General features: G+C 41.8%; 2 protein-coding genes across 9 annotated transcripts in view; both read right to left on the reverse strand.

Annotated features, from left to right (window-relative positions):
• The window catches only part of LOC111975676 (AP-3 complex subunit delta-1), a 28,568-nt gene extending 21,612 nt beyond the window's left edge, over positions 1 to 6,956 (reverse strand). For all 7 annotated transcript variants that reach the window (XM_070447553.1, XM_024004172.2, XM_024004176.2 and 4 more), the window contains exons 1-11: positions 6,684 to 6,956; positions 3,172 to 3,267; positions 2,821 to 2,901; positions 2,633 to 2,713; positions 2,375 to 2,482; positions 2,168 to 2,297; positions 1,793 to 1,932; positions 1,613 to 1,686; positions 1,432 to 1,481; positions 1,030 to 1,079; positions 618 to 666 (exon numbers count right to left, since the gene is read on the reverse strand). In XM_070447553.1, the coding sequence (XP_070303654.1) occupies positions 618 to 666; positions 1,030 to 1,079; positions 1,432 to 1,481; positions 1,613 to 1,686; positions 1,793 to 1,932; positions 2,168 to 2,297; positions 2,375 to 2,482; positions 2,633 to 2,713; positions 2,821 to 2,901; positions 3,172 to 3,267; positions 6,684 to 6,779 (955 nt within the window). In that variant the 5' untranslated portion in view covers positions 6,780 to 6,956. The remainder of the gene's footprint in view (positions 1 to 617; positions 667 to 1,029; positions 1,080 to 1,431; positions 1,482 to 1,612; positions 1,687 to 1,792; positions 1,933 to 2,167; positions 2,298 to 2,374; positions 2,483 to 2,632; positions 2,714 to 2,820; positions 2,902 to 3,171; positions 3,268 to 6,683) is intronic.
• Positions 6,957 to 7,825: 869 nt separating this feature from the next.
• On the reverse strand, positions 7,826 to 15,068 carry LOC111975677 (hepatoma-derived growth factor-related protein 2). 2 transcript variants are annotated; one of them, XM_024004178.2, is made up of 16 exons: positions 14,830 to 15,068; positions 14,091 to 14,167; positions 12,508 to 12,646; positions 12,074 to 12,247; positions 11,839 to 11,955; positions 11,673 to 11,750; positions 11,356 to 11,542; positions 11,180 to 11,264; positions 10,795 to 11,071; positions 10,573 to 10,709; positions 10,410 to 10,465; positions 10,180 to 10,250; positions 9,921 to 10,022; positions 8,914 to 9,070; positions 8,569 to 8,689; positions 7,826 to 8,402 (listed from the first exon to the last, which is right to left on the reverse strand). In XM_024004178.2, exons 1-16 carry the CDS (start codon positions 14,899 to 14,901, stop codon positions 8,306 to 8,308), a joined length of 1,947 nt encoding a protein of 648 aa, XP_023859946.1. In that variant the 5' UTR covers positions 14,902 to 15,068; the 3' UTR covers positions 7,826 to 8,305. The 2 variants fall into 2 exon arrangements, with proteins under 2 accessions (XP_023859946.1, XP_023859945.1); XM_024004177.2 differs by having other exon boundaries at positions 11,839 to 11,958; positions 14,830 to 14,989.
• Between the last annotated feature and the right edge of the window lie 309 nt (positions 15,069 to 15,377).

Raw genomic sequence — 15,377 nt, forward strand, 5'->3', positions numbered from 1 at the left:
ATCAGGTTTATGGATCAATGTGTGTGAATGTGACCTTGAGGTGAAATGCTGTTGTGCAGATACAGGTTTGGTTTCATCAGAAAAGGTCAGGAGAAGCCCTGTAAACTCTATGATGTTTGAGACTAAAGTGGTGTCAAATGTGAGCAAGGGGGGTTGATGTTATGAGCCTAACTAGCGAAACAGTCGAGAACTCAAATGTAAAACAAGACATAGCTGCCAACGTATATATCTAATCTACACACAACCTACTAAGGGGCCCAGATAACTCGAGTCACCAGCTGCATCAACATAATGATCGTAGATGGTTTAACTTACTGTTAGCCGTAACCTGTTAGACCAATGAATGACTTATCAAATATACTGAAAGTTTAAAAACTAAATAGCCTGATGAAGTAGAGATGTATAAATGGATGAAGACAAAACKCTACCATTTGATACAGTCACAACTGCAACTATGTGCAGTGAAATGTAAAACAGCCCCCTGTGTGGGACCATGATCAAAATGTCGAGTTATCCAGAGTTTGGGATCTAGGTTGTTGGAAGCTAGATGGGTGGCTACTCAGAAACACACAGACAATGAGAGAATGACACACTGCAGGCATTGACAGAGGGCTCACAGTTCTGGTCCGAGTCTTCAATCAGGATTCGCAGTTTCTGGACACAGAGCTAAGGATAGAGAGAAGGGAGGAAGGGAAGGGAAAGTGCCATTAAAATCAATTCAGGTCCAGTGTTAGTAATATAATTTGGGCACCGCAACTGTTTTGGGGAAAAAGTGACCGTATATTCCAGCTGATGTCTTTGTACATCAAATACATGCATCTAGACATTTTAGGAGCTATAAAATCACACATTTTATTCAGTTGCACTAGCCTGTTTGATCTGTTGTTCATCTTTTGAAAAAGACTTATGGTAAAAACAAAGAATTAAAAAAGATTCATGGTTTAAACATGCATCGTCATCAAATTGGAGTGGAAAGGGTTAACATCATTAGCTAGAAGAGAAAGTGTGGGCATGACGGCTGAAACTTACCTGAATACTAGCACTGTGATTTGGCATCCCAGAGGACAGGGAAATCAACACTGTAACAGAGGACAACGACAATCAGATCCTGCTGTGACAACAACTTGTCAAAAACAACTTATCACGAGCTGCAATCTTAAAAGCACAGTGATGTTTTTCACTTCACATAAAACAAACCGCATAGTCAACACAACCTCCTCAGTGGCACATCACAGACACTAAAAAAACAACTGCCCACACTGAAGATTATAAACATAGCACAGAGAATATTGTGTTTTTATTACGAGTCAGAAATAACTGGGCTTGCCCACATCTTCAGTTAATACGCAAGCTTCACAAAGAGGGATGCCTACACCCGGCACAGACTAAAATGTACCTACAAAAAGAAGAAGTGAGAAGACGAATACTGACCTGCTATTACAGTGTTGACACATTCATATAGAAGTGACATAGCCGAGGTACTGTGAGAGAGGAAGAAGGAGTAAGAAAAGGAGTAGGGATAAACAGAAGGTCATTATTTTCATCAGACAACATTTTGTTATAGGGATTGAACAAAACAKCTATTGGTTGGATCTCTGTGTGTGTGTTTTACCTGTGGATGAGGTTTGTTAGGGGCTCAATCAGCTTCTTCCCCAAGCGAGGCTCCAGAGGTGTGAGGGCACCAAACTGAAACACACAACACACTAATGGAGCAACACCTCTCCATGTTGTGATACTTGGCAATAATTTGTTACTGACACACATTCATTCCCACAGCTCCCTGTTCACTCACCAGCTTGATGATCTTGATGAGGACCCAATTGTTGGTGGAGGAGGTCATGAGCTTGAAGAAGAGTGGAGCAAGAGACAGGTAGTTCTTAGGGTTTCTCCTGGCCAGCTCACAGATGACATTAACAGCCGCTGACTGGACCCCTACAGGACAGAGGCATCACACAGGGAGTGTTGAGATGAGATCAACAAAATCCATGCTGAAGGACATTATGATACGAATGAGGTGAAATGCATTCAAATAATTTGAAAAAGCTTCCACCASTTAAGACACTATATTCCTTAGTTATTGCATAATTTATGATTCAAGGTGATACAAAAAAATCTGTCTGGCCCCAACCAACAGAGAAGTAGGTAGGTACTAGGTAGTCTATCTCACCAGGGTCAGGGTCTTCCAGTTTCTCCTTCAGCCTGGGGAAAGCAGGGCGCAGAGACTCTGGGTACTTCAGGAACACCTTGTACATAATCAGGACTGCCTTCTTCCTGATGTACGGCTTTGTGTGGGACATCTGTAGCACAAACAGAGATAGGTCAGACAAGCATGAAACAGACAAATGTGTAGAAAGAACTTGAGAATGTGACTCACAAGAGTCATGATGTCATTGGCCAGGTCCCGAGCCAGGTCAGGGGTCACGAAGCAGGAGAGGCCAGTGAGAGCCACACCAGTGTCGTACTGGTTAGGACTGCTCAGATCCTGAGAGAGAAAAAAATATGAAAAATAGGGAGAGAGAAAGCGAAAGAGGAGAGAAAAATAGAAGGAGAGGGGAGGAAATAGCAGGTATCAGAACTGGTCTTTAATCAGAGACCAGCAGGCCAAAAGTAAGGGGGAAAAAGCAACACTGACCTTTCGGATCTGATTGGTTGTCAGCATGATGACATCAGTGCTCTCATGAAAGCACTGGGAGGCAGCCAGGTAACCAATTCTCTGGAGGAGAGAGCACATGTTAAACCTCTGACCTAAGGCTAATTATATCTCAAGTAGAACATTCTCAAATACCAACATTATAAWAGCACATTATTTCACTTTTTCACCTTGTATGTGAATTTGGAGGAACTCATGACTTCCACGATGTTGAATGCAGCCCAGCTGACGTCATAGCCCAGCATCTGTAACTGTTAACACACCAGGGGAGAGGGCATTGAACATCCACTATGCTGTCCCTGTGGACAGTGAGAGCTAAATCCATTATCAAAGAGCTTTTCCTGAGTACGGCAGTATTCAAAGTACATGCTATCAAGTGAAAAAGTATGCATAGTAGGCCAAGGATATATAGCTAGTGTTTTTGGTTGCGCATCTCTGTGTTGTTCACTGTGAGGGCAGTTTCAGTGAGGGCAAATTCAGTAACGGCAGTTTTAGTGAGGGGTGCTGGTCTGTGGTCTTACGTAGGTGAGTTTGCACACAGCATTGGCCTTGACAGCAATGTTGTCCTGCTTGAGCTCCTGCTTGATCTCATCAATGCAGGTGGAGATGTACTTAGCCTGAGAAGAGACAGAGGAACAGACAGAGCAATGACAACCTCCACATGATACTTTACTTTCCTCTCCTGGTTGACCTCAGTTAACCAGTTTACAAATAGTCTAAGGGGAGAAATCGTAAGGGCATTTGAAATGTCATTAATTTTATAAATCTATAAAATAAAGGATAATCAAACAGAGCTTCTGATCAGAAATGTTTTAGGCTTGTTAGGGTTTTCAGTATACGGTTGAATGGGTTTTATTCTGAACTTGGAATTAAAGAATAAGTAGTGAGTAACCTTTATTTCAAGGTTTAATGCTACATTTATCTGCTACACAGAGATTGTTTAGCCTGGTTAGACTTTCTGATAGAGCAGAGTAAAACATTGGTGGAACAGAACCTTGGAACACACACACAGAGAGCTCTATAATACAAGTGTGCTGGTCATGTGTCTGCAGTCATGAGACAGTGACAGGGGGAAGYGGGYGGGGGGGGGGGGGTTGTACTCTGCACATTATACTTGCAACCAGGCTGCAGAGCATGGACACACAGGACCATGCTCTGAATCACCAGAGTGCTCTCCTATCACATTCTGACTCAACGACCAATTCAACGACCAATTCAGATCCTATTGAAACAGCCAAGGCCTACATTGTGCTAGCACAGCAGGTTCTCCAGGAGGTACAGGGAGACAGTGGAGGGACCTTCTCAGACACTGTTCTTCTTCCAGGGACAGGATAATAATTATATATTTTTACCTTTATTTAACTAGGCAAGTCAGATAAGAACCAATTCGTATTTACAATGACAGCCTACCCCGGCCAAACCRTAACAAATGCTGGGCCAATTGTGCGCCGCCCTATAGTACTTCCAATCACGGCCGGTTGTGATACAGCCTGGAATCGAACCAGGGTCTGTAGTGACACCTCTAGCAATGAGATGCAGTGTCTTAGACCGCTGCGCTACTCAGGAGCCCATAACATCCCTGTTAGTGTTACATATTATTGTCTTCTACAATTTAGTATCAGTTGCATTGTGTGCCTTAACACCTTTTTAGATTTGCTTCCCTTTTAAATGAGGGAGTGACTAAGTATAATAGGTGTAGCTGTATTATATCCCTACATGCATAAAGCAAATAGAGTCCAGGTCTGGAGAGAACACACACAAGGCATTAATATTTCAGTGAGCTGTCCACTGTTGGCTGGGTAACCAACACCTTAACTTAGTAAGCAGGGTTAAGTTACACAAAGGGGACCACATTAGGACCTGAATCAAAAGATCATGGTTTAGTACAGTGGTCAAAGATATCATGCTTTGTCAGTCTGGCTAAGCAATGAAAAAGCACATGACAAAACATTTACTTTCTTTTGCCAGATAACTGACTGGGCAAATGATTCTTCAGTGGCCACCATAGCTCTGTGGAATCCAGCAGCAGCTATCCATTTTTTATTTAACAAGGCAAGTCAGTTAAGAACAAATTCTTATTTACAATGACGGCCTACCAAAAGGAAAAAGGCCCCCTGCGGGGATGGGGGCTGGAATTAAATATACAAATAAATTAAATAAAAATATAGGACAGGACAAAACACACATCACAACGAGAAACAACACTACATAAAGAMAAACCTAAGACAACATAGCATGGCAGCAACACATGACAACACAGCATTGTAGCAACACAACAACATGGTAGCAACAACATGGCAGCAGCCCAACATGGTAGCAGCACAAAACAGGATACAAACATTGTTGGGCACAGACAACAGCACAAAGGGCAAGGTAGAGACAACAATACATCACACAAAGCAGCCACAACTGTCAGTAAGAGTGTCCATGATTGAGTCTTTGAATGAAGAGATGGAGATAAAACTGTCCCGTTTGAGTGTTTCCCAATTCAACATTGGTCCAGCTCACTCTTCTGCTCAAGAAACTTCTGCAATAAGAGACTCCCTATGTCCTAGCTACTGACTGGCATAATTTTTTGAATGGTAGCAATACATCCAGCCTAACAGCATAATGGTCTCCACTAAGTGACATCATTTCCTAAACTTAAAATCGGTTTAAAACTAAGGAATTCATTCTGGAGCAACTTCCACCTCCATATCTCATTCAAACAGTGCCCTCTATTGGACAGACTATAGGCCAACCCACTGTCACCCTCTGTGATGATGCTGATTCTTTGATGATCTAATTTGCAGAACACAGCATCATCCTGAAAACACTGGTGTGACACCCATGAAGACAGGAGCATTTCCTACCATAAAAGCTGTCATACCACAGGGAACTATAATCAACCGTTATGAGGCTGTTCCCTGTTATGGCAATACTTAATACTACTTTTTTCCACACCACATTGGATGTCCTCTGATGTTGCTAACACAGTATACATAGCTAGTATAGTCTACAGCCATATTAATAAAGCATGATTATGAAATCTACAATTTGCATAAACCTAGCATCCGGTAATCTGCGGTCTGACTCTTCGGAGGTGTCACTTCACCTATTTCCCACAACTGTACAAACAAAATGAATTAAAAAAGGTGGCGAAAGTATAGTAGTTTGGATAAAAGGACCTCTGTTTTTCCAGTCAGAAGCATCCTTTCGTCTACCTATGCAACGTTGTCACTGACATGACGCTGTAGAGCGAGGCCTACAAAATCGTCTAGACTTTGTTTGCATGTCACTGTTTTTATTAATGCAATATGAGATGAATATACACAAAGGGAACTCACAATTTTTATCTAGCTACTGTCAATTAGCAAATAAGAGAAAAATAGTGCTGAAGGAAAAGTATTATTACGCGCATCATCCTGATCACATCAGCTGAGGTGGATAAACTTAGCTAACGTTACTGCTAGTTAGCCTCTTAGTTATTAGCTTCACCTGAAAGCAGTTGCCATGAGCAGTAAAAAGGTAGCGTTTCACAACTGGTTATAAGTAGTATTTCGTGCAAGAACCATAATATTTGAAGGGTCCCGTGTGGCTCAGTTTGTAGAATAAGTGCTTGCGACGCCAGGGTTGTGGGTTCGAGTCCCACAGAGGACCAGTACGAAACAAAATAAAGTGCGCTTTGGATAAAACCCATCTGCTAAATGAGTAGCTAGCTATGTAGTGGCGATAAACTGCTAATGTTAGCTTGCTAGCCAAATTACGATTATCGAGCAATGGCACATTGACAGTTACCGAGTTAACTAATACTACCAGAGTTTATATTCGGTTGCCTACTCAGTCCTGATTAACTTCATGACAAGACGCCTTAGTTATTTAYCTATGTGGATAGCATACCGGGTAGACAGCTAGCATAAGGTTGGAATGGCTATCTAATAGGTGAGCTATTGTAGCTGGCTAACCAGAATATTTAGCAATGAGATATGTTACAAACATTGACTTACTGACAGTGGTAATCAGACATTTCCGAAAACACAGCTAATCGTTTTACCTCATCTTCCTTGTGATTCCTAATTCCACGTACTAAATCTTGAAGATTTTTATCGAACATCCGATCGATGCTCCCTTTAACAATCTTCAAAGCCATGGCTGACTTTTGTCGCTTCTGTCCTCGGGGACAAAGCGCCTGGTAGAGGTCTTTTGGATGCTAACCGGCCCGCTAGACAGTCTCTCATCCACCCGGATACCGTTTTTTCGGGATTCGTAATTGTTTACTAATCCCGGGCAGAGAAGGAGAAGCTAGATGGGGTGTACTATAACTGTGCAGACACTGGCAGTGGATCCATATAGGAAATGGCTGACAAAATGGCGTCTAACGTCAGCTGACTGTATTAATATGTGGGATTCTCATTATGATAATCAAATGCAATTAAAGATATATGCCTAGTACTCGGCTTGCAATGTTAATACATGATCATTTTCAAGTTGTATTCTTTATACAGAATGCAATTCATCACCATGTCTACAAAATTGTGCACAGTAGATCTTTCTTTGCCACAGCCAACCCAATGAGCATTAATGACTGCATAAACATTTTCATGTAAAAGGATGGCAAATAATCTATTTAACTTGCATAAATGTATAATGGGTTATTTGTAAACAATTTTACACCGCTGACCACATGCATAGGTCCACATTATTCACTGCAATTCCTCTTCACTAGATTGGTTACACAGGTTGTAAATTACAACTTGTATGTATACATTTATTACTCCCCAATCCAACTACATTTATGAGAATATGAGACTTCCTTGAAGCCTTCAATGACAGAAGTGTTCAGATTATGACCACAATGCTGAGATATTGATTTAACTCAACTAAATTAAACAAAATATTTTACATAGCACTAAAAACACATGACAAGCAAACGTCAAATGGGCTCCAGCTGCATGGGATCTGGACAACTTGGATCAGGATCATATCATTTAGTCTGTACACAATGTGTATTATCCCGTTCATTAGGCTAATTATTGAAAGCAGATGGTATTGAGGGAAAAACCAGATGACTATGAATAATTCCACAGCATTCAGTAAATCAAAAGCAGATGCAATATCAGAAAACATACTTGTTAAAAAAATAAAAAGTAGGTGGAACTTAATTGGAAAACATGTGATGTGGTTCCATTCACTGGCTTAATATTTATATGGTGCGACTGGATTAATAAGAACTGACCAGATAAAATAAAAAAAACTCACAAAAAGTACCAGACTCATACTTATCCACCACACATTAGCCTTTTCTAGGTTCTGTAGGCTTCAATATCATTCTCAAAGCAAAGCCAACAGATGCCTTGACTAACGTGACAGTACAGTTACTTCAAAGCAGAACAAGACTCCTCTCCCCCTTCGATTTCCTGTTAGAAGTGCTAAAAATTGAATCTCTCATTATAAATACAGTATGAAAGACCAAAGTTATAGTTCCATGTGGGAGAAAAAAAAGCATGGTAGCTTGAGGGGGAGGAATTGGGGATTGTCCAAGGTGTCCTATAAAAATTGAAAAATACAATGGCGAACATCAAAGTGGTCTGCAGAGCACCATGTATCTGGCACGAGACTAGTGAGCTTTCCTTTTAGCGGTGGTAAACAGTTGTATTCCATTTTCTTCAGAGTTCTTCAGCTCTCCATCGCTATCGATTCTGTTTCTGTAGAGAGAGCGTGGTGTGTTTCATCAGTGTGCGTCTGCTGCTCAGCAGGACTATCAGGACTTCGCCTACCATGGAGAAGAGACAAGACTTCAGAACTAGAGCCACATATACCGTTGTGATGGTAGCAAAGTACCAATGAGTAGAGCAATATATTACCATGGATACTTTGAACAAATATTAGCAGAAATAAAGGAAGTACACAAAGATGTGACATAGGAGGAGGCCGTTTACCTGTTGGGGCTTGAAGCCACATGCTCATCATTCACTTCCTGGACCGGTGACTTTGGGGTATCCTCCAACTCAGTGCATTCCTTTTTCTGGACTTCTGATTCCCCATTCACAGGTATTACATCTGATGACAAGTTATGCAAAATCAATTGATTGGCTACAAATGAAGGACCTTTAATTTCGTTGTTACACACATTGAAAAATAAAGTCTATGAATTAATGCCATAGTGAACTTCTCCTTTAAGAGGGGTAATATCCATAGGAGGAAAAATACAGAAAATGTAAATAAGTCCATCAGTAAATAAGTCCATCAGCAGTGATGGTAAAAGTTTGGGCTGAGAGAATTACCTGTGTTTTGTGTCTCCTTCCCATTCTCTTCCTGCTCCTTTCCCTCAGCTTTATGTTTACTTGGCATTTCAGACTTGACCACAAACTGCCCCTTTAATTTGTTGTAGACCTGGCTGGCCTTTTCCATTACGTCACTGCTTGCTTTGTATCGACGGATCTACAGTAACACAAACATCAATCAGAACAACTTCAGCGGAGTTCAAAGGGGCCAAAAACAGGGGATGAGATATACACAGAGGATCTATACTGAACAAAAATAAACGCAACATGTAAAGTATGTCCCAGATTTCATGAGCTGAAATAAAAGATTCCAGAAAGATCTCAAATTTGCTTACATCCCTATTAGTGAGTATTTATTCTTAAACCAGACAATCCATCCACCTGACAGGTGTGGCATATCAAGAAGCTGATTAAACAGCATGATCATTACACAGGTGCAACTTGTGCTGGGGACGATAAAAGGCCACTGAAATGTACAGTTGTCACAACAACACCAGTCCACCAGCACTGTTGCCAGAGAATTTAATGTTAATTTCTCTACCATAAGCCACCTTCAARATTGTTTTAGAAAATTTGGGAGTACGTCCAACCGGCCTCAACCACAGACCACGTGTATGTGGTCTGTCAATGTTGTGAACAGAGTGCCGCATGGCGGCAGTGGGGTGATGGTACGGGCAGGCATAACCTACGGACAACGAACACAACTGCATTTTATCTATGGCAATTTGAATACACAGAGATACCGTGACGAGATCCTGATTGTGAGGCCCATTTCTTTTTTTAAAGTGTCTGTGACCAACAGATGCATATCTGTATTCCCACATGATTAGGGTCAAATTATGGCCTAATAGATCCATAGATCTATTAAATCCATAGATTAGGGCATTTCAATTGAATGATTTCCTTATATGAACTGTAACTCAGTAAAATCTTTGAAATTGTTGCATTTATATTTTTGTTCAGTACACAAGGTTAACTTTTATTAAGAGGTTCAGAGGGAAAGGCACCTTTTTAAGCGTGGCAATAACATCAGAGTTCTTCTGTAGGATGTGGCTGGTGACCGGCACAGCCTCCAGCTCTGCCAGGGCCTGTAGACAGCGCTCTATGTCCTGCAGAACAGACAACACCATTGCAGTATTCTATGTGCAAGGAACCCCTAATTGGTCAAATAAAAAAGGTGGTTCCTCATGCTGCTTGTAAAATCCCAACTATGTGACAATAACTTTTCTATTGACAATGAAGAGAGCCCCTTATATGGTTACTCACTGGGTTGTCCACTTTCAGTGCAAACTTGATGTCAGTGTGGAGCTTCTGCAGCTTTTCGTCTGGAGTTGGCTCTGTGTACAGACACAAAAAGACAAGGAGTGAGGACACGAAAAGTTTATATTACCTGGCACTGTATCTGACCAACCATTGGTCACAATTAGTTTTCCATATGCAGGGTTTCCAAATGGACACAGTGGATTGGTGGACTGGGAGTAACATTGAGCTCTGACCTTTTTTCTTCTCTGGAGGTCTCTCTGGTTTACGTTTGGGCTTGTCAGGCTTGGACCTGAGGGAGAGAGCTCAGTGATCTGTGTGCATTTATATTTAATGAAGATAACATCTAATGAGATCTGTGCTCTGGTCTTTTGTCTTGTTCAGCCATGTGCAATTTACCTCACTCGGGGCCTCTCCTCTGACCGCTGGGTTCGCTTTTCCTTCACATCTTTCTCCTTTTTGCCTTTACCATGATCCCTCTCTTTCTTTGTTCTCCCTTTCTTCTGGTTGTCTGAACGCTTTGCAGATGCTTTCACCTGAATGGGGGAAAAACACAATGTTCAACAAATCTATTCTAAAACAAGCAAATGTCCCCTCTTTACAGTCTTCCATGCTAGTTACCTCAGGTCCAGAGTCAGAGTCGGAGGGGGCGGGGATGGGGGGCGGTGGGGGTTTCTTGGACTTCTTCAGTGGGTGATCTACACCCTCATCTGAACTGTTTTCACCACTGCTCTTTCCTTTCTCCTTGTCCTTCTTTCTCTGCTCATCTTCTTCCTTCTCCCTCTCCCGATACTTGAGGATCTCCTCTGCCTGCTCCTTCTTCCGCCGTTCCTCCAGCTCTTTCCTACGCTCTTCATCTCTCTTTTTCCAGTCGCTGACTCGGTCCGGCTCACTGTCGCTGTAGTACAGGAGACCATTCATAATGTACTTAATTATTGACAAAAGTCATTTATAATGTATTAACAGAGAGCACAACCAATGTGGAACAGACTAGAGCCGTGCTGACCTATCACTGTCAGAGGAAGACGCCGGTGCTCTGACCGGGGCAGCTTTGGGTTTCCGTCCACCCCGAGGCTTTGGCGGAGGCTTCTCTGAGTGAGACAAATGGCAGAGAAGAGGGTTATGCAGTGACAAATACAGTTACCATTCACTGTCTGGGATACCAGACATAATAGCCCTCACCTTTCTTGCGCGCTTGAGGAGCCTTRCGTGGAGGTGGCTGTGGCTCTGAGTCAGAGTCGGATTTGGAGCCAGACTGGGATTCTGATCCAGACAGAGCAGGCCGTGGCTTCTGATCCTCTGAATCACTGCCCCCTTTCTTCTTGTCTGACTGAGACCCAGAGTCGGAGTCGGAGTCCGACAACACCTTCTACAGCATCCCAGAAAGAGAGAAAACCATAATGAGAGAGAGAGCCAGTAATCACTGCGAAACCATAAACGGTGCTTATCTATTCAGCTACCCAGGGCTGTTTGACACCTGAAGGGCATCCTTTCCTCACCTTCTTCCCTTTGCCACCTCCAGCCTTCTTCCCGGCGCCGCCACGGCCTGCTGCTGCCTTCTTCTCTGGGGTGAAGTCCTACAGGGGAAAACAAACAAGACACCATCAAATTAACACCAAGTTATCATGCTAGTGTATAACTTACTGTTTGTATGTGTCAACTGACCTGGTCACTGTTCTTCCCAGAGTCCGAGTCAGAAGGGGATGGGTCTGGTTCCGAGGGTGAGCCACTCTCCTCTCCATCCCGGTCACTGGACGAACCCCGGGTCTTCTTCACAGGGGGCTGCTGAATGAGAGATAGAACAGAGATGTAATATTATAACAGATGCACATCTAAGCAACAGCAGTTGTCTGGTTGGAATTAACATCCAAAAACACAGAAATTATAATTTCGCAACCACCTTGGCAGCAGGTGCCTTCCTCTTCACCCCTCCTCTTCCTCGATCCTCACTTCCTGAGTCAGAATTTACTTCACTTCCTGAACATGCTTTCCTGGGCACCACTGCTTCCTCGTCATCCTCTGCCTCACTTCCTGCTGCACCGTCATTGGCTTCACTGTCAGACGAGCTGACAGGCTGGGACGTGAATGAAGAGATAATGCCCCAACATAAGTGTTTGTTGATAAACACAGATGTGATAGAATGCTGAACAAACAGATAATACCACCAACAGGGAGCTGTATAGTACGGTAACTTTGGCAATGAGTCTCTGACCTAAACGGATCCTAAGTGTACAGAAAAATAATAATAAACCAGGGATAACAGCACTCAGTTGTAGTTGGTCAGTATTACAGAAACAGTATCAAGAGGGACTTCTGAGGATATTATGTACTTACTGCAGGAGCACTGTATGARGCGTGAGGGTTGTTCTGGATTTCACACAAGCCCTCATTGAAGCCCTTCCTTTTATTAGGTTTCCCATAGCGCTCGCTGTACTTGTCATATGCAAAAAGGTCCTTCGGTGCAAGGAATGCTCTGAAGAGAGAGCATGATTTAAGACAATGCTATATACAAGACTGTAATTCTAATTCACTGAATTAAAAAGATGATACTTGAGACAGCCATACTCCCTGCTTTCAGGGTAACTGACACACCGGGTTTCTGCATGATGTAAATGCCATGTACTGGTAATGAACTACAATACTGAAAGGGATATTTTGCCACCTAGTGGTGGTTTAAGAATAGTTTATCTGCCATCTTGTAAAACAAGTGCTGTATGATCAAAATGAAAGAATGAACTTCAACACACAATTGACCTAGATCACTTCAGACATAAACCAGTAATGAAAAACACATGAATGAGTTTCAAAAGGTTWAAGTAAGTTAAAGAAGATACAGTGCACCAACAAACAGGGAGGATATATTTCCACGAAATATGAGTTATGATACTTAAATTAAAAACAACATACAACACATTAGGTAGCTGGGGACAACAAAAACAAAACCAACTGGAATAGAAATGCAAATCAACAACATTCCTGTTTGCATCACTGTCTCAATATTTTTTTTAAACTGCTGATCCAATAAAGCAGGGGTTCTCAAAGTGGGGCCCGCAGACCCGAGATACTGCAGGAGGACCGTGGCCAGATCTCAAAATATATATTTTTATGAATATTACTAACAGATTAAACAAATGTTGGCCAAGGGATTCACGGAATAAGTGTAATACAATAAAATGTTATCAATCAACAATTGATGTTCTGAACTCTGGGCAACATGGGCCTGGGAGGTATTCACAGTACTCCCCTAGTTATACATTTTTCAACTCAATACTTCTTATATTCCCCCCCTAATTAATTAAAATAAATATAATTTTAAAAATTTAAAAATGTTTTACATAATGCACTGTAATGTAAGCTTTCAAACAGCAAAGTTCTCTCTGCCTCATGGTAAAACATGTATAAAAGCACAATATTAGCTTTAAAGCTACAACAACAAAAATCTCTGCCCCATGACAAAATGTGTAGAACTGCAGGATATTACCTTTAAAACTGCWAAATCTTCTCTCTGATGCCAAGAGATGGGCCTTTAATATGTTCCTTCCCAGGGCTCAAGACTTGGTTAGTATGGCCATGCACTGCTAGCCTGACGACTCACACTAAATTATTCTATTGCTCTGTCGTTCGCTACATACTTAGAGAAGAGAAGAAACTATAGTCTGTGGGGGTGGCGTAGCGTTTGGCCGGAGCAAGGGGTCTGGATAGCGGGGAAAATGCACTGCCAAAGTCTTAGTACAACTCCTTGTATGCTATTTTATCTCACTCGAGCAGTGTTCTGATTATGATGGGGTCCCTAATGAATTTGCGATCACAAAAATCTTGAGAACCCCTGCAATAAAAGGACCTTAATGATGATGTAGTATACCAAGTCCATCCAAAGAAATTCCTGCTATTGTAAATCAAAGAGACACAGCACTTACGTTTCATGGGTCCCAAAGAAGAAGATGGGGATTTTATTTGGAGGGGGTTTTACTGCTCCGTCTGCCACATCCTCAATCTAGGAGAATGAGAACCACACAACCAAAAACACATTGATTCTTAAGTCAGGTTGGGCAACTGATGAAAGTAAGGCTGGAAGTAGGTAATTAATATTTTGGCCTTGTCTGGACCCCTCACTCCAGACAGACACCTTGATTGGAAGAATCTGTAGAATGTTCTAATCACTGCCAAAAACATCCTGGGGACAAGTGAACAAGTCACATCAAAGTCATGCATTTCCAGAAAATAAAATATGTTTACACTGTACCAAAAACTCATCTGGTTAGTTAACTATAGCTCGGATCTTATTTTATAGGACAGCAAGTCTAAAAAGTTGTAAATCAAGAAGGCTTCATCTTCAATCAATCAACACACACCAAAAGTAAAGTACAGGTACTGTAGATACTTAGCGATGCCTGGTTGGACAAAATACGTGCACAAAAGACAAACATGAACGCCATTCCCAAAGTAGTCTGGTTATACTTTTCCATAGATGGTCCCGCAAACATCTTACAAACAGATTGCTAGGATAAAAAAAAAAAATTGTTATATAGTTCCAAGTACGAGGCAAGGCTAGCTGGCTATATAATATTAGCTATGTCAGTCATTGACAAGGATGCACAGCGAAACTCCAGCGTCCCCTTCGCCTACCCCCCTTCACTCTGGCTGCTACTAGCTTACCCTGGCTGGCCAGTGGGGGTACCCCTTCATTTTAGCGAAGACCAGGTCTCCGGGTTGGAAATTGTGCGGCATTGTCCTGCTCTTCTGTGCAGCCTTTTGTTTCTTCTTTAGTGAACTCTGGGTGTCTTTATGTGTCGCTTCTTTACCGTTTTCAGGTCGACACGAAACCTGCAAAACGATTAAGTTTACTAGCTAGACAGCTAGCTTCTCAATAGCGCGAGATGAGGCGGTTAGCTTCATAAGAATAGCTTCCGCTAACTTTGATTATCGGAGCGGAAATCCCTCCTACTGGCCKCTATAATTGGTTTAATTTCTTTTCACTCCATTCTTCAAACCAATCATATTCTACAATGTGTACACTGTAAATTCGACATCGTTTTCCTAATTTGAATCTGACCACTAATTAAAAAATGCATAGTAACATCAAATCAAAAGCTTTAGCGCAGAAGTAAAAACATTGATTTCATAAATATCTGTCTTCCACAACATATAACTTGTTGTTTGTGATTCTTTTATGTTTTTTAGTATGAATGTTGTCTTGACAAATA

The sequence above is a fragment of the Salvelinus sp. IW2-2015 genome, linkage group LG16 (assembly GCF_002910315.2).
Source record: "Salvelinus sp. IW2-2015 linkage group LG16, ASM291031v2, whole genome shotgun sequence".
NCBI classification, from domain to species: domain Eukaryota; kingdom Metazoa; phylum Chordata; class Actinopteri; order Salmoniformes; family Salmonidae; genus Salvelinus; species Salvelinus sp. IW2-2015.